At 42.3% G+C, this 23,426-nt stretch overlaps 1 protein-coding gene and 1 long non-coding RNA gene across 3 annotated transcripts in view; one reads left to right on the top strand and one right to left on the bottom strand.

Annotated features, from left to right (window-relative positions):
• The window catches only part of SKAP1 (src kinase associated phosphoprotein 1), a 286,859-nt gene that overhangs the window by 16,846 nt on the left and 246,587 nt on the right, over nt 1–23,426 (bottom strand). For both annotated transcript variants that reach the window (XR_012008932.1, XM_072780245.1), the window contains exons 10-11: nt 14,566–14,616; nt 5,751–5,851 (exon numbers count right to left, since the gene is read on the bottom strand). Coding sequence is in view for 1 of the 2 variants with exons in the window: in XM_072780245.1 (XP_072636346.1) it covers nt 5,751–5,851; nt 14,566–14,616 (152 nt within the window). In the remaining variant the exon portion in view is untranslated. The remainder of the gene's footprint in view (nt 1–5,750; nt 5,852–14,565; nt 14,617–23,426) is intronic.
• On the top strand, nt 6,234–7,687 carry LOC140606607 (uncharacterized). The gene is made up of 3 exons (XR_012008938.1): nt 6,234–6,725; nt 7,209–7,395; nt 7,483–7,687. It is a non-coding gene; the product is annotated as an uncharacterized lncRNA (long non-coding RNA).

Below are 23,426 nucleotides of genomic sequence, written 5' to 3'. Positions count from 1 at the left end.
ACCATACTGGAAACTCATGGTCACTCAGGTGACAAAGTTGGTCTATCCTCATCCTCATGAAGCCCAAAGTTATCTGACAACATCACATGTTTGATGTTAAATTGGACTTTGCCTATAAGTCTCTGTTTCCATGTTAACTGCACCAGTAGAGAAGACAACCAAAGGCTGGTATGTTTGGTCCATGGGAACACCATATAAGTATAAACCTTCTGTGGTGCCCAGCTGATTGCTCCGAGGGTAATCTCCATGGGCTTAGGTAGCAGGGCAAATCTTGGAGAAGCCTAAGACCAACTCATGAGGTATACAACATAAGCCCAAGAGCTGTAGCTTGCTGACTCAGTTTACCCTAAATAGAAGACCTCATTTGGGGACCTCTTCTCCTTTCTAGTCAATTGAGAGTTTTTCTTTCTCTTTAATTTGTCTCATCTGCTGGACAGCTCACATTGCCGCAATGAATTGCTTCTGGAACACAAGGCTTAATTTTTAAATAGGCATTTATTTAAGTTCTCGCACATAGTGGAACAAGCACTTTTATTAAAGGTTCCCTAGTGAGAGACCTTGGAGCCAGGAAGAGAGTCACTTCTCTGAAAGTTGGAACTTATGACTCATCTTACCCAAATAGAGGCTTCTTTCCTCCCTTTCTCTCGCTTAAAAATAAAAGCCCACAGCAGTGCTGGTCCACAGAAGGGGCCTCACGCTCCACAGATAAAAGAAACTAAGCCAGGGAACAGCGCTACTGCACGGAGGGTGCTTCAGCACCTGCCCTGTCATGCCTGGTGCCCAGGCTGAATGGATTTTTGGAGTACACCTGTTGTTGAACCCCTGCCAAGTACTGATGGCCACTAACCCCCAAATCACTTTCCCCCGCTGTTGATGTTTGGAATGTCAGACAGGACTGAGCAGCAGCCGGCGTGTATTTCAAACACAGCAGATGGATTTTTATATTAGCTCCTATTTCATGTTCAGGCAGAGCAACCGCCACACTAAAACCACAGCCTCAATGCTGCCGAGTTTGCTTCTGTGAGATTAATTCTGTGAAATTAATTGGGACAAGATTGAAAAGGAAATTAAAATGCAGCTGAGTGAACAGGCCTTTCAAACACCTTTTTCCTGCTCTATTCAAACTTGAATTCTGTGGTGGTCGCAGGCATCGTGGGAAGTAATTTACGAGAGGCAGGCTCTCAGGAGCCATCGGTTACGTATGAGGAGACCTGCACAAGCGCCACCACAATCTGGAGCCACTGAAGAGCGTTAAACACCCCGCTGTGGCCTGAGCTGCGTCCCTGCTTGGGGGTGGGGGTGCGGGTGGGGGGAAGCGGAGCTCAGTTCCTGTACCAGAAAAAGCTGTTCAGAAATATCAGGGCCCCGAAAGGAACGCAGGAACATCCGCTAGATGCACAGATCTGCTTCGTTATTAAAATCTCCCTTTAATATATTTTAAGACCCAAATTGGAACTCAGTGAATTAAGTGGGCATGAAACTGCATGGGGCCTAGGAATGCATGGATGTGTTAGGGGAGGTCAGCAGGGGTCCTGCTGACTGCGCCCGCCCGTTGGTTACTGTTTCAGAGCTTGGATACGTGGCTCCGGCCTCTCATCAAACGAGAAGCCTGAACGATCCATCAGTTTTGTCAGTGACAAAATCTCTCAGACCAGGAAAGGCTAGATGGATTTCCATGTAAGCCTCTTCACTGGATGGTTTTCTATTGCCAAGTAAGAAGCTTTTGTGCTTTTGAGTGTCTCTGTGAAGAGTTCTTGGCAGGACAGGCTACCTGCTTTTCCTCTCTCACTTTACCAATAGTTTGTTGAACTCTTGGTATGTATCCAGCATTGACCCCAAGGGTTTACTTTATTGTTAGTGGAAAAGAGAGGAATATAATAATAGTTACCATTCCCTTGATGCCAGATACTTCTTTACATGAATTCTCTAATGCAAGCATCATAACCTCTATGAATAGAAGTTATCCCAATTTTTACAGATGAGAAAATAGAAGATTAGCAGGATTAAGTGACTTTGCTCAGGGTCACATAAGTAACTCATCTGTTACTGATCTGCTTCCTTAAGAACAGGACAGGTGATGGTTATTTGGTTATCTCTTGGGTGTATCTTTCTTGCCCAGCCAATCATCCTCTCTGGAAAATTTATTTTAAAAAGGATAAATAGGGACACCTGGGTGACTCAGAGTCTTGGTTTCTGAGTCCTGAGATTGAGCGCCATGGCAGTCTTAACATTCTAGCTCCCTCTGCCCCCCTCCTTCCAACCCCACTCACATTAGCTCTCTAAAAAATAAAGTAAAATAAAATAAAATCATAAAATGGACAAATAGCTCTCTTTCTGGGATCATTCTTGCCCAAAGGGCCTAGGCCCTAGGCCCTAACAGATTCTCCTCTACCTAGGATTCTAAGATGCAAGGTTGGATCATATTTGGGCAACTATTCAGAAACAACAGGGAGCAGCAGGAGCCCAGGAATAAAGCCCCCGCACCACCACCTCACTTCCGCATCCAGGGGCTATTTCCTGTTCTTAACCTGCCCACTCCCCCAGTATTTCTTTTATCATACAAAGAAGAGGGGAAAACCAGAGGCATTTATGAGGGCCCAAAACAAGTTATAGCAGAAATTTTAAAGTTCGTTTAATCTTTTTTTTTTTTTAAATTTTTATTTATTTATGATAGTCACAGAGAGAGAGAGAGGCAGAGACACAGGCAGAGGGAGAAGCAGGCTCCATGCACCGGGAGCCCGATGTGGGATTCGATCCCGGGTCTCCAGGATCACGCCCTGGGCCAAAGGCAGGCGCCAAACCGCTGCGCCACCCAGGGATCCCCTGTTTAATCTTTTTTTAAAAAAATATTTTATTCATTTATTTGAGTGAGTGAGAGAGAGAGCACACACAAGCAGGCGAAGGCAGAGGAAGAGGGAGGAGCAGACTCCACACGGAGCAGGGAGCCAAAAGTGGGGCTGAATCCCAGGATCCTGGGATCATGACCTGAGCTGAAGGCAGATGCTTAGCTGACTGAGCCATCCAGCTGCCCCTAAATTTGTTTAATCTGAATAAATAATTAAAACTAAACACATTTTCGTGTGGAATTTCTTTACCAATGATGTGGTGTCAAACTCATTGTGTTTAGGATAGGAATCCTAAGGGTGGAAGGAACTTTAGAGGCTATCCAACACAACTCCCTCATTTTACGGGGAAGGAAACTGATCCAGGTATGTACCCAGTTGCATCTTGTCTTGGCTTTCTTGGTAGAAATAGACTTCTCCAGGTTCCTAAACCAGTAGGCCTTTCTTGTCTGACAAAGGTTTTACTGCTCAGAGAGAAAAGTAAAATGGAGATTTCTAGATACCATTTTTTTGGACTAACTTCCACTTGGGTCAGTTCTTTTCCTCTACATGCAAGAGGCAGGTTGCAGAGTGTTAACTGACTCTCCCAAAGGAAGCCAGTTGGGGCTAAACTGGAATGCATTTAGGATTCATGTGAGAACAAATTCCAGAGATTCGGAGTTACTGAATGTCTGAGTAGACAAACTGCTAATGATAGAGGGATCTCCTTTTCTTATCTGTCTGAATTGTTTCATTTGTGTTTCTTAGAGGCAAGGGAATGGATTGGGTGGCCTTTTAAGGTTCCTTCCTGTCCATGGACTGTTATTGAGTTAGGTGATATAATAAAGGTAAATCCAATCCAAAATGCTCCCCAAGCCAACGTTAACTGGAATGAAGCTTTATGAGGGAAACTCCAGTTGAGCTTCCAGCCTCTCATTTCCTCCTCTGACATGCAGGGATTAACAGCGTGCAGAAGGGAGGCAGCTGGTGTAGCTTTTGGGGGGAGAAATGCACTACTACATCGGGAAAGGATGAAAATAGACTTAAGACCTTCTGAAAGATGGAGAAAGAAACCAGACCAAACCAAAGCAGCAAGGTGTTCTCCCTGCATCAAAGTTTGATATATTAGCTTTCAGTAAGGGAAGGAGGATTGGTTAAAAAAGGTGGGTAGGGGAGGCTCTCCATGTTCTTTGGTATCTCTTAAAAATACAACAGCCAGGGTAACTGCAGATAGCTCTGTACTGCAGGGCAAGTCACCACACAGCCCCTTCTAAATGGAGAAAAAGGACCCCTAGTGAGAAGCCATTAACAAAGGCAAAAGACATGCAAAACAAACAAAATAATCATGACCGAGAGAGAAGGCCAGCAGACAGTCTGGCTCTGTTCTGCCCCCCCTCCTGCTGCAGGCACCTCAGACAATGTAAACAGTTAATTTGTTCACCTGCGGGCTCTGGGCAAACAGAGGCCTGGTCACACCTGAGTGGATAACTCGATTACCCCTGTAATGCCAGCGTGGTAATGTACACAAATTCTATTACAAGGCAAACCTTGCTTTCGGGCATTTGAAATACCAATCAGGCCAATGTCCACTCCCTTCTTTGCTTCCAATTTATTCTTGGTGTATTGGAGCTGCACCAGAATGGCACTAGGATAGAGCTAAATTAGGACTCTGAAAGAAATTACTAGAAGACTGTGATCTCAGCCGGGTTTGCAGGCTTCCTACTCTTTTGTAAAAGGTTGGGTCTGAATTTGGGCCTCACTGCAAGGGGACTTGTTGCAACTACTGAAAGTTACCTAACGTTGGCCTTGGTCTTTTTCCTAAGGATCTTATGGTATCTTTCAAATTGAGACAAACCCTTGGCCAGTGACAGAATAAAAATAAATAGCAAATGATGAGTTAATAACACAATGGGTTTTCAATTTGCCTTTATGGAATCCACATACTCATTAATTAAAGAGCAAATAGTGCCTATTTAAAAAATGTGTTTGTAGAGATTGACCTCATAGAGAAAGAACTTTTTCATACATTACTTCAGGGACAGAACCTATTTCCTAAGCCCACCTATATAGAATATGTATAATCTTTCTTTACAAAGGATGATGCTATTGATCCCTCAAACGGTAGCCTATAATTTCTGAATCTTCTTCACATTAGTGATGGATAGGCAATAATCCTTTTATTTTTTTCTCAATTCTTTTATAATCAACAACACTATTTGTGAGATGGTTAGTAGGTGCTAGGGATTAGCTTTATGACTGAGGAAGAGAATAAAGTTAGCTGGCTCTCGTGGAGTTGGATTCACTATCTCGGTCTTATCAGCACTTGCTCAAACCAATTGAACCAATTAGCTCTGACTGCCCCCCCCACCCCATCATAATTATATTATAGTCTTGTTTATCTGTAAATGACATAAGAAGGTGGTTTACCAAGACAGAATGTTTTCAAGAGAATTACACAGTAATAAATTATGTACATAATGATGGACCTTTTAAGCACTACAAGACCCTAAAAAAAATAACTTGATTGGCATAGTTTTAGTGTTATATCTACTTTGTTGCATTTTTAAATTTGAAAATTAGTTCCTGAATCTGAATTTTCAGTTAAAATTTTCCTTAACGATTAAAAATCAATGGGAATTTACTCTATGTGTGAGGGAGCCATGTAATATACACAAGAGAAATGTATGACATGGAATAATTTTGGTTATGGTGACTACATCACTGCAAGTGAAAAAATAAATTTTTACAGGAAAGAGGGAGAGAGAGAATCTTAAGCAGGCTCCACACCCAGTATGGAGGGGCTCCATCTTACAACTGTGAGGTCATGACCTGAGCTGAAATCAAGAGTCAGATGCTTGACTGACTGAGCCACCCAGGCCCCCCACAAAAATCGACTTTTGATTCAAGCTCCACATTCTACGTCCTTACCTTGCTCAGAATGCGGATGAGGTCACCCCGTTGGAAGGACAGTTCGTCTGGCTGGTCACCATGGCAATCCCATAGGCCCTGGTAATAATTGGTATAGTCCACTGATCAAAGAAAGGAGAAATCAAAGTTAAAAGGACTCTGTCTTTTTTCCAGGGAGCCCACATTTTTGCTGTAAATGGAAACCAGGGTTCTAATATTGCCCCTAGGAAACCCAGGATTCAGCGGGGTTGTGATGAGATACAGCCCAACACTCAGCATGAGCAAAGGACTGTGGGAAAAGGAGATCATTAACTAACATTAAATATTTACAGATCACCCTTAGTCAGATGCTATTCAATAATATGATAAATACATTCATTTATTAATAAAAGAAAAACAGGTAATTTTTTACTTGGTTTGTAAGTAAGCAGTGCAGAGATTTCCTGCCAGCTTTTCTTGATTCAGAGCATCTAAACTATCCAGCACTTCTCTTCAAAATGCATTTGAAGGAATGGGATAAGTCTCTGACTTCTGCCTATTTACCGAGAGGCTGAGTCAGCCAGCATGTATCTGCATCACAATCTCACATGTTGGTCTCTTCTGTTACACAGGAACTTCATCCTGGGCACTTCCCACCCAGGTACTATATGAGGTAATCCCCCAATAAATATGCTTACGAACAGCCCAGTCTTTAAGTGGAACCAAGGGGGTGTCTCATCCATTACAACTAAATTCTGGGTGGGCTGGCCCTTTTCCAGCATCTCATTTGTAGACTCTGAACACGCCTGCCAAGATTTATCTGCAAGCCCCCAGGGGGACAGAAACCAAAGTGATCTGCATTAAAAATGAAAGCAACTGAAGACGACAAACCAAGCTTTTGAAGCAGCCAGAGAGATTTACTGGGCTTCTCAGCAAGACTGGATGGCAGTGATGCCACAGGACAGCCATCGATTCTTAGCAATGAAGAATCTGTATTGATCTTCTTCTCCCGGAAAGGTTAAACACTAACTAGAGCACAAAGTGGGAGAGGATCTGGGGATTTGAATGGCAGGAGAGCAAATGCCCACTAGACCAGTCATGAGGTGGCAGTGCTCCTGTTCCTCAGGATGCTGTGTGTGAGAGATGTCAGCTAAGCACCTACCAAAATGAGATTCTTATTGATGGGAGTCAGGAGTCCTGGGTACTAATTAAACTTCAAGTAACTTTTGGGGACCCTATTTGTACCAGTTTCTACCTTTCCTTTCATTTGTTTTGACCTTCCCATGCATGAGGAGTGATGGTGCTGGTCACTGAGGATGGGAATAGATGGAGGAAGGCAAGTGGGCAGTGTGGGTAGACAGAGGCACTGGCTCTGTTTGCTTTCTAAAAAACTTGTACCTTACTTATCAGCAATTCAAATAATAAAGGCACAAGAGAACAAAGTGCCTGTGTATCTGGGAAGGAACTTTTTTTAAAAAAAATTTATTTATTTATTCATAGAGACACAGAGAGAGGCAGAGACACAGGCAGAGAGAGAAGCAGGCTCCATGCAGGGAGCCCGACCTGGGACTCGATCCCGGGTGTCCAAGATCACACCCAAGGCTGCAGGCGGCGCTAAACTGCTGCGTCACCAGGACTGCCCTGGGAAGGAACTTTAGTAGAAATCTTACAGTGCACAAAAACCAAGGTGGGACAGATCTATTAATTAAGATGCAGCTATTGCGAACAGAAGTAAAAATGTTAACCATATAAAATCAGTTATGTTTTCTTTTAGGAAGGTAATTGTATATGCAGTAGACAACAGAGGGCAGCAAACAAGACAATGACACTGGAAACCATGGAGTTAAGAATGCGTTTGGAAGAAAAACACATTGGGAGAAAAATACTGACTATTGGAAAGATAAATAATGTATTTTCGGGGATACCAGGACTTGAAATGATAGAGAAATATCAATCCCTGAAGAGTGAAAATGGTTTTCCCAGAGGATATATTAAAGTATTTTTAGTTATAATGGCATTGATTAATTACCTGAAGATTTTGATAAAACTAGAAATGAAAAAATATAATAATATATATAAAATTGTATATATATAAATTATAAAATTTATTTATTTGAGAGACAGAGAAAACACAGCAAGGGGAGTGGTAGAGGGAGAGGGAGAAGCAGACTCCCTGTTGAGCAGGGAGCTGGATGTGGGGCTCCATCCCAGCACCCTGGGATCATGATCTGAGCTGAAGGCAGACACCTAACTAACTGAACCACCCAGGCACCCCAGAAATGAAAAGTATATTGACATCAATATTCTTCATACATTCTTATATTATAGAGAAAATAATTTTATAAAAAGTTTTATATACGACTTGGTATTTCTGAATGGCAAGAAGATTGGCAAAGTTGTCTTGGGTTTGCCTGGCTTAGCAGATGGTCACTGGGGGGTACTGCTCCCTATGTGCCTGGAAATGTTCCTAAGATTATGAGTACTTTTTGGGGATATATGTAAAAAGTCACTTGATATTGGGCGTATAAGACACCAGAGGAGAATACCTTGAAAAAGACCTATTCTAAAAGCAATGTAGATCTTGAGGAAAGCAAGAAGGTAGGTAGGAGGAAGGGCAGCCCTGGTGGCTCAGCGGTTTGGTGCTGCCTTCAGCCTGGGGTACGGTCCTGGGGACCCAGGATTGAATTCCACGTCGGGCTCCCTGCATGTGGCCTGCTTCTCCCTCTGCCTGTGTCTCTGCCTCTCTCTCTCTTCTCTCTCTCTCTGTGTCTCTCGTGAATAAAAAAAAAAAAAAAAAGAGAGAGAATGAGAGAAGGTAGGAAGAAAACAAGAGCCTTTCAAGAAAAAATATAGGAAATGCTTTTGGTTCTTCACAAGCTAAAGGCTAAGAGAAGGTAGAGTTCAGGAATCCAGCAGATAGTTTACCTAGCCCAAGAACCAGAATTGTCAGAATTAGAACCATAAAAGGACAGCCTTGAAAAATAAGCAGAATAAAGGGCTAAGTATGGGGACTTTCCTAGACAAAGATGTTCTGGTATTAGGGAAATCAGTGAGGATGGACAAGACTAGACTCCATATTGCTGACTCTCTCTTTAACATGTGTGACTTGCATTTATGTGTATGTATACACACAACTTCACTACCCTTATTCCTCAGCATTCAACGGGTATGTACATAGCACTTACTAAAGTGCCAAGGACTGGGCGGGATGTTGGGAATTAGTGTTAGCCACACACAGTCCCTGCTCTTAAGGCTACTGTCTGGTGGTGGTGGGGGTGGCACTGTTTGAAACAGAGTTGTACAGATATTTACTTATCTATAATTGTGATACGTCTTCAAAGGGGAAGTTGAGGGTTCTGTGTGTAATAGCGAAGCTCACTTCATGGAAGGCTTCCCAGAAGCTTTGGTTGTGTTATCAACACCTGAGAGTGGGTGTTATTTGAAGATCTTGAGGAGGGGAAGTTGTAAGGTGGAGGAGGACTTCATTCCTGACCCTTTGACCTGTGGAAGAGTTTGAAGGCCTAAAAGTTTGCAGGGTCAGTCCAGCTTCTCCCTAAATTTGCTCGGGTCATTCTATAAACAAGCGAATGCATAGGGAGACTGTCTTCAGACCAGTGAGGAATTGGGAGCCTGAGAGATTTCCTCTGTGGGCTGGATTGAGGTTCCTTTAGGTTTACAGGACTCTGGTAGAAGTCTCAGATCAGAAATGGTGCAGCATTCTGACCATTTAATTAATTCAAAGCATCCTCATTCTCATTTTGAGGACATTATTCCATCTAATTATTTTTTTCCAGTCTGTCCATTTGGAATGAAAAACAAAGGAATAAAGCTTAATGCCAGCATTTCTCAATGTCTCTCCAAAAAAACCGTAACTCTGCACTAAATAAAGCCTGGTAATTCAAAAGCAAAGCACTAATATATTCAGCATAAAACAGACAGAGGACCTAGAGCAATAATGACACTACTAATAACTAAAACAGTTATAACAATTAACAACAATTACAATGATAGAGAAGCTAATGGGTATGATCACTGCATTTAAATTGCTAGCAGAGCTGAGAAGGACTTTTTCTAGAGAAAAAAAAAAAAAGCAGGGGGTGGGGAAGTATCTTATTTCCTTTATCCCATATAAGAGAAGTTAAGCTCCCAGCAAACAAAATGTCATAGGAAGAATAGCAATAGTCTAAGTTTAAAAATATATTGTTTCTCTCTCTTTTCTAGATACTTACTGCAAAACATTTTTCATTCCACAACCAGTTCTTTTATTTTTTTAAAATTATTTTATTTATTTATTCATCAGAGACACACAGAGAAAGGCAGAGACATAGGCGGAGGGAGAAGCAGGTTCCCTGTAGGGAGCCTGATGTGGGACTTGATCCCAGGACCCCGGGATCACGACCCGAGCTGAAGGCAGATTCTCAACCACTGAGACCCAGGTGCCCCAACAAGTTCTTTATAACCAGTAGTGGTCATTTCTCCTGTAACTGAGGCCAGGATGGTACTACTGTTGATAGAGTCAGAATTTGAAAATGAGCCTCTATAATGAGAGTTCTCAGGTAAAAGGACCGGGACACCTTTTTGGCTGTTCTCCTCCTTAAGAACAACAGATCTTGACTGTGTTCCTTCTAGGGTTCATATGTCACCTTGAGGTTTTGTTTGGGAGTGAGTGGGTAGCTCCAGAATTCAAGCTGTGACCAAGGGAAAAAGGCTAAAGGCAGGTCAGCCTGCTGTTTACATTTGCTTGATGAGCCAAAGGGCTGTACTAATGAGGCCTGGCTATGGGAGCAACTACTTAACAGATTATGGAAAAGAGAGACAGAATGAGAAGATGGATAAAGCCAGTCCTCGCTAGACCATGGGTAGGTGAGAAAGAGAAAGCCAAAGCAATGACCCACTGGAAGGGACTTGAAATATCTTTCTAAGCCAGGCTGGAGAAGTCCACCATGTTCAGTCCATTAAAGCAGACTCAGTCTGATACCTTAGTAACCATTTCAGAAAGAAAGGCATAAAGAAATTTGCCAGGGTACCTGGGTGGCTCAGTTGGTTAAGCACCTGCCTTCACCTCAGTTCATGATCTCAGGGTCCTGGGATGGAGCCCTAGATTGGGCTCCCTGCCCATTAGGCAGTCTGCTTCTCCCTCTCCTGCACTTCTCTCTTCCTCTGCCTCCCTCCCTTTGCTCGTGTGGGCACTTTTTCTCAAATAAGTACATAAAATCTTAAAAAAAAAAAGAAATTTGCCAAGCTCCACTGACACACCAGAATAGGAAGAGCAGCCGAACATTACCATTTGCTTATTTTTACAGCCCTTTAATCTTGGGTTTTGAAATTCTATGGTCCTTAATGTTGTAAGTATGATTTTGAAGTTGAGAACATTCACAGATCCTGATCTTCATCTCCCATGCTCCTTTTATTGGGCCAAAATTGTAGCTGGCTGATGATCAACTAATGTTTGGTCTTGGGAAATAGGTTTCAAAAAGTAAGAGCTGCAAATACTTCTGTGGCTTTCCTCTGTCCCTTTCATGTAATCACTCCATTGGTATGCACTAAAATGGAAAAGTGCCTTGGTGGTGGAAGTTCATCAGTGACTCCTTTTCTGCCCTGCAGAAGGTACCACATGTGGGCTCTTTTTTGGCTGAATTGGCCTACCATTTTAGAGTGAAAACAACGTGTTTGGAGATCCTCCTTGGTCAGGTATTTGATGTATCTAAGGATGAGTTGTGCCTCCAGCTTGGCTTTTTATTTGACATGGCATACTCAAGCCAATGGCCAGTAATTTTCATATAAACAGCACAGAATGAGTTTTATTTTTCGTTACCTGGATATTGCCTTCTCATGATAGGGAAGGGAGATAAGCTCTCATCACAGAAGACACTTAGTGTTAGACTGTTAGGCTGATGGGTTGCAATTTAGTGAGAATCTGAGGTGTTGAAGAGTCACTCATTAAAATAACCCTGTTACTAGCAGTCATGCTGTAAACTGAGCTCTTTATAGATTGAACAATCAATACTACAAGGCTGTGATAGATTTTCTAGGTAACAGAATAAAATAAAAGAAATTACATCTTACAGGGTCATTAACACCCAATGAGGATAAACTGAATTCCTTTTTTTCCCCTCTTCTGATAAGATCTAGTTGGGCTTTAAAAATGTTAGCAATTGTATCATGGGAAAGCACAGCATTTCTGGGAACAGGATCCCTGGAAGAGTTCTGGAGAAAACCATGTGGATTTTAAAGGTAACCCTGCTAGCCACGGTATCTTTTAGGAGAAAAGTCCGCCACCCTGCCAAAGACATATGACATCTGAGAAAAAAATTAAGTGAACTGGGGATCCCTGGGTGGCGCAGCAGTTTAGCGCCTGCCTTTGGCCCAGGGCACGATCCTGGAGACCCGGGATCGAGTCCCACGTCGGGCTCCCAGGTGCATGGAGCCTGCTTCTTCCTCTGCCTGTGTCTCTGCCTCTCTCTCTCTCTCTGTGATTATCATAAATAATAAAAAAAGACCATTTAAAAAAATTAAGTGAACCAAACTTGTGTAGGTTGTCTATTACATAAGAATTCACATTATCCTAGAGTTCCCTTTTATATGTCTTTGTGGGGCTGCCTACCCTTTCCTTGGACCTGTACATTTTATTGTTATAAAGCTAAGTGATGACATTTGGATGCTCCATATTTGTTGCCATATCTATAGCTTCTCTGGAGAAAAGGCACTGTATAAATTCAATAAATAAATAAGTAAACACAAATAATAAAAATTCCTGCCTCAGATTCTGCAGAGAGAGCAAAAAGTCCTCTGTTTTTTAATCACTAAGTCACCAATCATTATAACTGGTGGGAAGTATAAACCATGGAAACATATTTAGAGCTCACTACACTTTAACAACACCTATTTTGGAGGCAAGAAGCATGAGGAACAAAAGGCCTGTTTTTTTTAAAACCTACTTGAATTAGAACTGTTGAATAGTTAAGAAATAAATCTCCCCTCACCATTCCCCCACCCAAGATAGAACCTTAGAAAGAAAGGTTGAAAGAGGAAATGTGATGAGGGAGGAGTCTGAAACTGAATTTTATTTTATTTTAAAAAAAGATTTAATTTATTTATTCATGAGAGACACAGAGACAGAAGGCAGAGACACAGGCAGAGGGAGAAGTGGGCTCCACGCAGGGAGCTCGATGTGGGACTTGATCCTGGGACCCCAGGATCACATCCTGGGCTGAAGGCGGTGCTAAACTGCTGAGCCACCCAGGGATCCCCTGAAACTGAATTTTAGACTTTTGCTAGAGACTGCTGCTTCCTACATGGAGTTTGTTTATTTATTTATTATTTTAAAAAGATTTTATTTATTCACGATGTACACACAGAGAGAGGCAGAGGGAGAAGAAGAGGCAGGCAGGTTCCCTGCAGTAAGCCTGATGAGGGACTCAATCCCAGGACCCTGGGATCACAACCTGAGTCGAAGGCAGACACTTAACCGCTGAGACACCCAGGTGCCCTCCTGCATGGAATTTAATATAAAATTGGCCATAGAAAATTTATAGTTATTCAACCCAAGCTGTTCACATGAGGTGTCTTCTTTTCTGCATCAATGTTGGAAGTTGGTTGAGAAAAGACTTGGGACATGGGTTGGTCAGCAAACAGATTTTCTGTTGGAATTCTGCACAGCCAAGTAGGAAACGGTAGAAAATAGGTTTCAGAATGAACTTAATTATATGGGTTTACTGTTATGAGGTGCTTACTGAAAGCTACATTAATCCTAAATCATACTTGTGCCAGTTCTTTCTTTTTCTCCTGCTTTGGCACCTGATTTCTCAACCACTGAGTCACCCAGGTGTCCCTGGCACATGATTTCTGATGCTGCCTCTTGTCCCTGGGAGAAGTTGGGGATTGATGAAGTTAGGTCCTTCCCTAAACCTGCTACATGTTTACTTCCCATAGGGCACTAACCTTAGAGAAGGGGGTCTTGCTGAGTGGATAACAAAGAGAAAAAACAGCAAAAGATAGGAAGAGATAGGAGAATGGGAAAAGGAAGGGCCAGGGAAATGGGGAGGGATCAGGAAGAGGTAGTTGGGAAGAACTCCTAGGCTTAAGATTTTTATAGAATCTCTAAGAAAAAAAAAATAAGCTAGTATCTACAATCAGCCACAATTTAAGCTCTGCTGATGGGATGGATGTCCTTGAGGTGGCCCTTGCAATTCATATTCCTTCACTGACAACGATGGAGTAGGTCCTTGGTCCACTTAAGGAGGCTTTGGAGGGGCATCTGACCTTAGGAAAGGATGGACTCACTAACTGCTTAAAGCATGGTTAACAGTCTGGGATGAATAAGATGTAATTTTGTATTCAACAAACCTCTTACATATTCATTTTCAAATGTGCCTGGAATCAAACCAGGCCATCAGAAGTCAGCGTCGCCAAGCAATTCTATCCTTCACCCCACATTCACTTTTCAGACCTGACACATTTCCATTCCCCTGTGAACTTGCAATCTCCAGGCCTCTCAGAGAGGAGACATTTCCATTCTTTCCATTCTCAATCCTCTGATCTCTTAGAGATGAGGCAATTCTATTTTCACTGTACTGATTTAGGAAATACTGATAGGAAAAAATATATAACTGGTTTGGTTTCTTACCCTCTCTAGGATAAATCTTAGCTGTTCCGGGAACATTAATTAAGGTGAGTGGCTGCTTTTAAGATTGAGATATTTCCCTATCCAGTCATCTTATCTGGGGCTTTTGAGGTAGACACACTGGACCCTCTTAATTAGGGAGTCTGGTAATGTTTGTAGTCTGGAGCAAGGTGCCTTCTCCAGTCAAGCCTAAAAATCCTACCCAGTACCTGCATATTTGTGAAGCTCTCATACCTCCTTTATGTGGAGTGCCATTCTGATCCTCTTCCAGATCATGCTCTTCATCTGAGGGGATAAACACAATCAGCATTAGCAATTAGTGGTTGATAGTCTTACGCTCTTTATACTGGTGGATCTGCTTTCTCAGAGCTCATCTTTTTCTTTTCAAGGAAACAATTCTTCTTCTTCTTCTTCTTCTTTTTTTTTTTTAAATCATCTCGCATCTCCAAACTGGCCCTCTCCTTCCCTACTCATTCATTCATTCATAAACATTTTTAAGTGCTTATTATATGCAAGGTGCCTCTCTAGAAACAGCAGATGCAGTGATAGGTGATAAGCAGGGTCCCTGCCCTTGTGGAGCTTTCAATCCACTGGATTATTTAGGCACCTATCACTAGAATCCTGATCCTTTCCCTCAAGCTATATTTCTCTTCTCCTTCTAGAATTCTCTTCTAAATGTATTATCTCTGTGTAAGCATCCAGAGTTACTGTGTGTGTGTGTGTGTGTGTATGTGTGTGTGTAGCTAAGCACGTGTTTAAACCCTCCATGATTAATTAGTCCTTAATGTATCAGGTTTTGTTCAGCTGTAGCAGAAGCTGGTCATGTAAGTAATTTTATGTTCCTAGTACTTGGGGCTTGCAGTTATCTTTTTATTGTTGTTATTCAGCCTGCCTTGTTCATTAGAGTGTAAGCTCCTGAGGGCAGTTGGAATGGTCTTTTAATTAATTGCTGCAGGTACACAATGGGTTATAAGTCAGTGCTATTGTCTAACTCCAATCAAGTGTTTATATGGTCAAAGTCACAACATGATTGGCCTGTTTTGTGCCCTCATTAACCTGTTTCCTCTCAGACTTCATACTATCTGCTACCATGGGAATTGGACCTTTATAAGAAAGCATGAGTACCAGAATCATATTAAGCCATTTTTAAAAATTTGTATTATCATTTGTATTTTTCATTTGTATTATCTTCTCACTCCTCAATGTTGCTTTTTTTCTTTTAAGATTTTATTTATTTATTCATGAGAGAGGCATGAGAGGCAGAGACATAGGCAGAGGGAGAAGCAGGCCCCATGCAGGGAGCCAGACGCGGGACCCGATCCCAGGACTCCAGGATCAGGCCCTACGCCGAAGGCAGGCACCAAACCGCTGAGCCACCCAGGGATCCCCCTATTAAGCCAATTTTTTTTTATTATTATTTATTTATTTATTTATTTATGATAGTCACAGAGAGAGAGAGAGAGAGAGAGGCAGAGACATAGGCAGAGGGAGAAGCAGGCTCCATGCACCGGGAGCCTGACGTGGGATTCGATCCCGGGTCTCCAGGATCGCGCCCTGGGCCAAAGGCAGGCGCCAAACCGCTGCGCCACCCAGGGATCCCTATTAAGCCAATTTTTAAAGAAGATTTTATTTATTTATTCATGAAAGACACAGAGAGAGAGGCAGAGACACAGGTAGAGGGAGAAGCAGTCTCCATGCAAGGAGCCTGATGTGGGACTTGATTCCGGGACTCAGGGGTCACGTCCTGAGCCAAAGGCAGGACTCAACTGCTGAGCCACCCACGCGTCCCATATTAAGCCATTTTATACGTGGAGTAAGATGAGTAAAAACACAGTTGCTATTTTCCTTTTCATCATCTTTGTCTCTATCTCTTTGTCTGTCTGTCTGTCTCTCTCTCTCTCACACACACACACACACACAATTAATGGGGCATAGTAAGCAACTTCTTAAAGATTGAATACTTAGGTCTTTTTGGTCCACATTTACTTTCTCTTCCTGGGTCTTGGGACACTTACCTCGCTTGTTTCCCCATAGTTATGCCAATAAATGAAACTTTTGAGGAGCTGGCCTGGGGACAGTTCCTTTTTTTTTAATTTTTAAAAATATTTATTTATTTATTTACTTATTTATCTATTTATTTATTTATAAAGATTTTATTTATTTATTCATGAGAGACACAGAGAGAGAGGCAGAGACATAGACAGAGGGAGAAGCAAGCTCCTCACAGGGAGCCTGATGTGGGGCTTGATTAGGCCCTGAGCTGAAGGCAGGTGCTCAACCGCTGAGCCACCCAGGGGTCCCTTTTTTTTTTTTTTTAAGATTTTATTTATTTATTCATGGGAGAGAGAGAGAGAGAGAGGCGCAGAGACACAGGCAGAGGGAGAAGTAGGCTCCATGTAGGGAGCCCGACGTGGGACTTGATCCTGGTTCTCCAGAATCACGCCCTGGGCTGAAGGCGGCGCTAAACCGTTGAACCACCAGGACTGCACCCCCTTTCTTTCTTCTTTCTTTCTTTCTTTCTTTCTTTCTTTCTTTCTTTCTTTCTTTCTTTCTTTCTTTCTTTCTTTCTTTCTTTCTTTCTTTCTTTCTTTCTTTTTCTTTCTCTCTTTTTTTTTTTTTTGACTTTATTTATTTATTTATGAGAGACACACAGAGAGAGGCAGACACAGGCAGAGGGAGAAGCAGGCTCCACACAGGGACCCCGACGCAGGACTCGATCCTGGTTCTCCAGGATCATGCCCTAGGCCAAAGGCAGGCACTAAACTGCTCAGCCACCCAGGGATCACCTTTCTTTTTTTAAAATATGTTTTATAGGGCAATATGAATTCAGGTATGTCAGAATGGGGGAAGTAAACTCTGAGCTCGTAAGTAAGAAGAGACAGCACAAACATGTTGGAGCATTATAGAACATTAAAGAAGTTATTGATTTCACATACAAAATGATACATTTCCCTGCAAAAATAAAAATTAAGGGATTGATATTCTGGGGAAATGAGTCATATGTTACTAAGATTAAAAAATTATTGTACATATAATATATATTTGCCCTACAAGATTCTGTGGGAAAAGAACTCAACTCTTCTTACCTTCACATATGGCCTCACAGCAGAGAATTCCTTACTACCTGTAGTGCTCCCCCCATCCCCCCTCCCCTGCCACCATGAGGAATAAAGATGTGAGATAATGGAGAAGTGAAACCGAATATCGGAAATAGATCTTGCTGAAATAAATCACGTTAAACATCATTCTTTGCACATTGTCTTCCTATTACTTGCCCACTTCCTTCCTTCCTCTGCTGTGATGCTTTTCCTTTTTGACTTGGGACCAATTTCACAGGATTGAAAACATTAAAAGAAGAGTTGGTATGGCCTCAGTTTTAGAGATACGCAACAATTTGGACAGAGAGCATCTCTTCGGCTGATACCAAACAACTCAATCACAAAGACCAATAATTTGCTGTGCTTAGGCACTTTTGCAGAGATGGTTTATTCTACCTCTGCTGTCTGTGCACAGATGTCTCTTCCTCCCAATTCTAATCAATGTAAATTGGGTCAGATCTCCGCTGTGAATTACAAATTGGATCCGAAGTTGGAGGGTCACCGTGCTTGTGACTCCACCTCCTTCCCACCACCATTAGATGGGAAGCTACACCAAAGATCTTTTCTAAATAAATCAGACTTTATTGTAAAACTCGGCCACTGACGAGACATAACCTCATTAGCATTGATTTTAAAATAAATTATTGAAAGTGGCTTGCTTGCTCTTTGCATTTGTAAAATAGGAGAATGTAAATGTATTTGCAATGATAAAAATGAAAACTAAACTTGATTCCTTTATCCTTTCAGGCAACAGCACTTAATCTAGTCATGATACAAAAATGGGAAAAATAAAAATCTGTTCTATGCAGTTCAATTCCAGACCAAATACTCTGATTTCCATTGCGCCTGTGGAGTCACCTAGAAAGCAAGCAGAACACTGATCTTATATATCATTTACCACCATTACTAACCTCTTCCATGATGGATGTGAACAGGGAAGCTCTAATCCCCACATCTGTTCTATCCAACGCTGACCTTCCCGGGTGGCTGAAAGTGGACTCAAGTCGAGAAGCCTAGCTACTGATGTGAGAGTCTGGGTGCTGTGCCTTTGAAAGTGTGAGTATGGAGGTGCCATCACATAGTGAAGGCAATCTCTCCAGAGCTGGTGTGAAAGGCAGCAGCTCTCAGCACCTTCCTAGCTGCAGAGAGCACAATACAGAGAGGCAGACACTTTATCTTGGATCCTTCAATGAAATCAAACTGGTATCTTTCAAACTCCAAAGTCGAGAAAACCAATTAGATGGCAACAGAAAGAAATGTCTCTTTGCTCATGAAAGAGGGTGGGCTAAACAGCTAGATTTCTCTCTTTCTTTTTTCATCTGTAAAATGAACCTTCAATTTCAAAGAGATTATTTTGAAAAAAATTTTCTTCTTTAGGCTAAAGAGCTTATTGAACTTCTTTATAAGAATATTATTAGGCATTTTAGCATTACATCTACTAGAATACATCTTCATTTAAGAGAGAATTAAAATTTATGTGCTAGCTCAACTTTAAACAGTAATAGATTATAATGGTCCTTGCTCCTAACAGGGCATATGGGACCCCAACCTTACATAGGTTTTAAACAAATTAACCTCTAAAGATTACTGTCCACTTATTACATTAAATGCTCTACTTGATTCCCAAATATCTCATCTCAACTGGGAAAACAGTTGAGGAAGATTCTGTTAGCTTGTGAACGTGTAAGAGAACCATGGGGCATCACAAATGAGCATCAGTATCCAGAGAGTTGATTTCAATCAACACTCTTGGCACAATGTCAGGGACACTAATGAGAGGCTGAAAGGAACAGGACACTGACTCCATCGCAGAGACACAGAGAGGAGCCAGCTTCCCATGACACCTGGCTCCTTTCTGAAGTGCTGCTCTGATGTTGGCTAAACTGAGAACATTTAAAAAAAAAATGACTGGGTCAGAAAGAGGGAAATCACTTTCCTCAAACAAAGCAAGGTGACAGAAGCTTAAAAAATGCCAAATGTATCAATGTGCAACCAGATGTCAAGGTGCTCTGGTGACAGATGCAAGAGAAATGCAGATAGATTCAGAGAAGAGAGCATGCAGAAAAGTGGGAACAGAAACCACTCCACTGCATGCACAGATATACTATAAATCTGTGAATGCCACAGCACCTCTTCAGACAACACAGAAAATATGAGCAAGATGCTAATAACACACTTAATTCTCTGTTGTATAGTTTTTAATCTCAACTGTTACCTCAGAATATTTGCATCCTATCTCTGTGGTATGGGTCTTGATGTACACGATATTAAATCCAATTTGTGCTAACTGCAACACTTGGAATGCGCTGAATTTAATTTCACAAATAATAATTGAGCACCTACTAATTGGTGGAGAAAGACCTGAATACAAATCACTGTGGTAAGGGCTGTAACAGAGCTCAATTCTAGTTGAGTATCTGGGAAGGTGTCACTAAGGAGACATGTTTGAGCAGAATGCGGAGGAGAGCAGATTCAGAGGCTGAGCTCAGGCAAGATATTCTAGATGAAAAAACCCAAGCATGATTCTGGTTTTGGTGCTGGCCAAACACCACCTCATGGCTAGGCCCAGTGTTCAGGGGAGTGAGAGACAGAAACCGCTAGGAAGCTCAGGCCTGCTGATGGCATTGATGCGTGGATACTCCCCTCTGCCCCCCACGGAGTGCTGTTGCTTTTCTGTGAAACTGAAAATCCCTTTCTTCATAAACTTTGTGTTCTTGGTATCTGTTTTTTTCTTTCCTTAGACCTACTCTCACCATTTCTTCTTCCTGTGCATCTGGATAACAGTAAAGGGGGGAAGATAATTCCATAGAATGCTTGTTTCCATTTGACTCAAATTAAAAAAAACAACAACCCAGTTATATGCTTTATTATAAAGCAATCTGATTTCTGGGTCTGAACAACCCTCCGGGGCAGTGTGGGCAGTGTCAGAATGCACACAGAAATTCCTAGGGAGAAATCATTGTCTCTCTTCCCTTTTGCTCTCCTAAAATCTCTCCTGAGAACACAGCCAGATTCTGTTGTCACAGCAGCTGCTACAAGGCCCCAGTTAAAGCTGCACAATGGTCTCGGGCACCTTGCTGGATTCCAGCTTTGAGGCCCCAGAGAAAGTGAAACCTGATAAAAGTTGTCCTTTTATGGAATATCAAATTACAAAACTGGGCCTGGTCTAGCTGGTCAAATAGTCCGGGAGGGGTGAGAGAAAGCTCAGAGAAGCCTCCCATCTTGCATGTATTGCTTCAGTATTTCCTTGTGGTAATTCTCTATAGTTTAATCTACTGCAAATGAGATCTTAAAAGTCAAGGGCCCCCTATGCTCAACACGGATGTTCAGAAATCCCACCGGATACCAACCTTGAAACCATACTAACCCAGGACTAACATTTTTGCGGTCTTGGCTGAAAACCTTGAGTGCTCTGGTTTTCCCTCATGGGAAGGACAGTGCCAGCTACGTAGCAAATGCTAATTATCCCATAATCAATGTGATGTAGTGCATTTAATTTGATGACCCATATATTATTTTGATTAGGAAAAAAAGTTTTTGTATTGACTGTATGTGTATGTGTTATGAGCACTTTTCTCTCTACTAGGAAGACCATTGAAATTATACTCTGAAAGGGAGATCTCATGTACATGGCCTTCCCATTGAGACAATGAGGCTTGTGTAGGCCCCAGACCAAAGAGGAAGGAGTAGCAGAATGCTACTAAGGATTCTCTGCAAAAGGCATTTACCTGTTACAATGAAACAAATGTTAGAAGCCCCAGTCATTTGACTTTTGATGGGTATGCAGTGTTAGCACAATCCAATGTTACCGTTGGCCATACCTCTACCCAGCACCTGTCCTTGCAGTAAAAACAGGCCTGAGCAGAAGGTGCACTCCACATTCCATCTGCTGAGGATTTTCAATTTCACCTGCTTCATACATATAGCTGAAAATGTCCAACTGGACTGTCTCAGGTTTGGTTGGTGGAGGCGGGGAACTAGCCATCCCTCAATTTTTCAAGGAGGCAACAATTCCTACTCAAACAGCACCAAATTCCTAATAGCCAGCATTTATTGAGTACTCACTGTATGCCAGGGCTCTGTTCTAAGTGGTTTACAAACTCTAGCTCTAGGCTACTCACAGACTCCCTCCATGATAGGTACTACTGTTATTCCCATTGTACAGGTGGGAAAATCACATACAGAGAGGGCAAAGAACTTGCTCAAGATCTCACAACTAGCAGGTGGCTGAAGAGGTCCATTCTGACTTAGAGCCAGTACTCTTACCAGCCATACCTTGCTGTTTCTCATATGCTGCTGCTCAGTAAGATCTTGTGAGTTAGCAGCAGAAGGTAGGCAGTGTCAGGTGCCCTCGTATTCCCTTTCAATTCCTCTGGGACTGGTATTGTAGCACATGTATAATGAACAGAAAATTCCAGAAGCAACAAGCTGAGTGGTATGGGTGGGAAGTGGTATGGGTGATAAAGACTAGGTGCTAAAATATTCATATCATTATTAAGTATCAATATAGCCCACCCCCAATGCGGTTTCTAAAACCTGTGATGGCTAGAAGCTTTCAGGAAAGAACGTGTTGGCTGGGAACAGGTTTTTTTGGACACTTATAAGCAAGTTAGCTGCAGTTTCCCTAACCTGAAGAGAGTCTCTGGCTCTCCTGTTGGGTGGCCTTCCTCACTTTCAAGGGACAGTTGTGAGCATAGGCTAAGTGGCTTTCCTTGGGAAATCAGACCAGTCTCCATGCCCTTGGAGTCCACTCCAACACCTGAATTGATGTGAATTTCTGAGGCAGTGCGGGGATGGCCCAGGGTAGGAGTTAAGGAGGCAAGGGAAGGATGGTCTTTAAGAAGCCAATTATACATTCATCGACCCATTGCCTGGGTGGAAGGTGATGGTTCCAAACTCATCTCATTTCCCAAGGCTCCTCTCTTTCCTGTCCTTTGCTCTGTGCCTCTGAGCATCAGGCCTCTCTTCCCTGGTTCCTTTGAGAACTAAACATTGTGCATGAAAAGGCCCTTCTTTGCTCCCCAGAAGGCTGAGTGGTTCAGCGAGGTTTTCCCAGAGCACTCTTCCACAGCTGTAACCCAAAGTGGTGTGTCACCTGGATATTTCCCCCCAGCCTGGATGACAGTGAGTAGAATGTGAGCTCCCTAAGAAGATTCTGGCCAAGTTGAGGAGTATATCTCCTTTTAGGGAGTGTTGTGAATTAGATCCATTTCTGCACCCTGCTGTTGCAATGGAGCAGACTGTGAAAGGGAAGATTCTCAGAGGAGCTGTGTTTTAATGTAGCAATTTGATTCAATTTTCCACTCTATAAAATTACCCATCACTGCTCGTTGCTTTCTAACAGACACCTTCACTCTTAATTTAACAATCCTATCGAATTCTGCCAGGGAAATTGGAAAAATTTATCACCTGTGAAATTTTATTTTCCTTTGGTTGTATCTGTTTTTGTAAAACTTCATTAACGACGATGACTTGCTGAGGAAATTATCATTTTTTTTTTTAACTTCAGACACAAGAAATGGCTCGACCTCAACCAAGATATCATTTGCATAATAAAACACAACAAAAAGGCTGGGGAAGTCGGGCTGGCAGAGGCTGGAAGTGCTAGGGGAAGTAGCAGGCTCTCCTTGGTGGTGGGGAGGTGGGTGAGGTCCTCAGCAAGAAGGAGACATGGGGCCACAGCCTTGCTCCTTGACTCAGGAAGCAATGACGTAGCTTCCTCCCCCACCCCCCCAAGGGAAGAGATAAATGTAGCATTGACAGGGTCAGACCCTCTTCTTAGGAATCCCTGAAATGCAGGTTGCTTGCTGACCCTGGCTTTTTAGCAACCAGTCCTGTCATTAGGGGGCCTTAGATTCACCTATGTTCCTAAGTTCATCTGGGATTGAGGTTTAAACTGCTATAAATTTTGGCTTAACTCGAATTTCTCAGCAGAGCACTGAACTCCTGGCAAATTTCCACAGGAGCGATCTTTCTGAATGGACTTGAAGATTCAGC

The sequence above is a fragment of the Canis lupus genome, chromosome 16 (genome assembly GCF_048164855.1).
Source record: "Canis lupus baileyi chromosome 16, mCanLup2.hap1, whole genome shotgun sequence".
Lineage (NCBI taxonomy): Eukaryota > Metazoa > Chordata > Mammalia > Carnivora > Canidae > Canis > Canis lupus.
The sequence above is the reverse complement of the archived record's forward strand: the minus strand, read 5'-3'. Positions and strand labels throughout refer to the sequence as shown.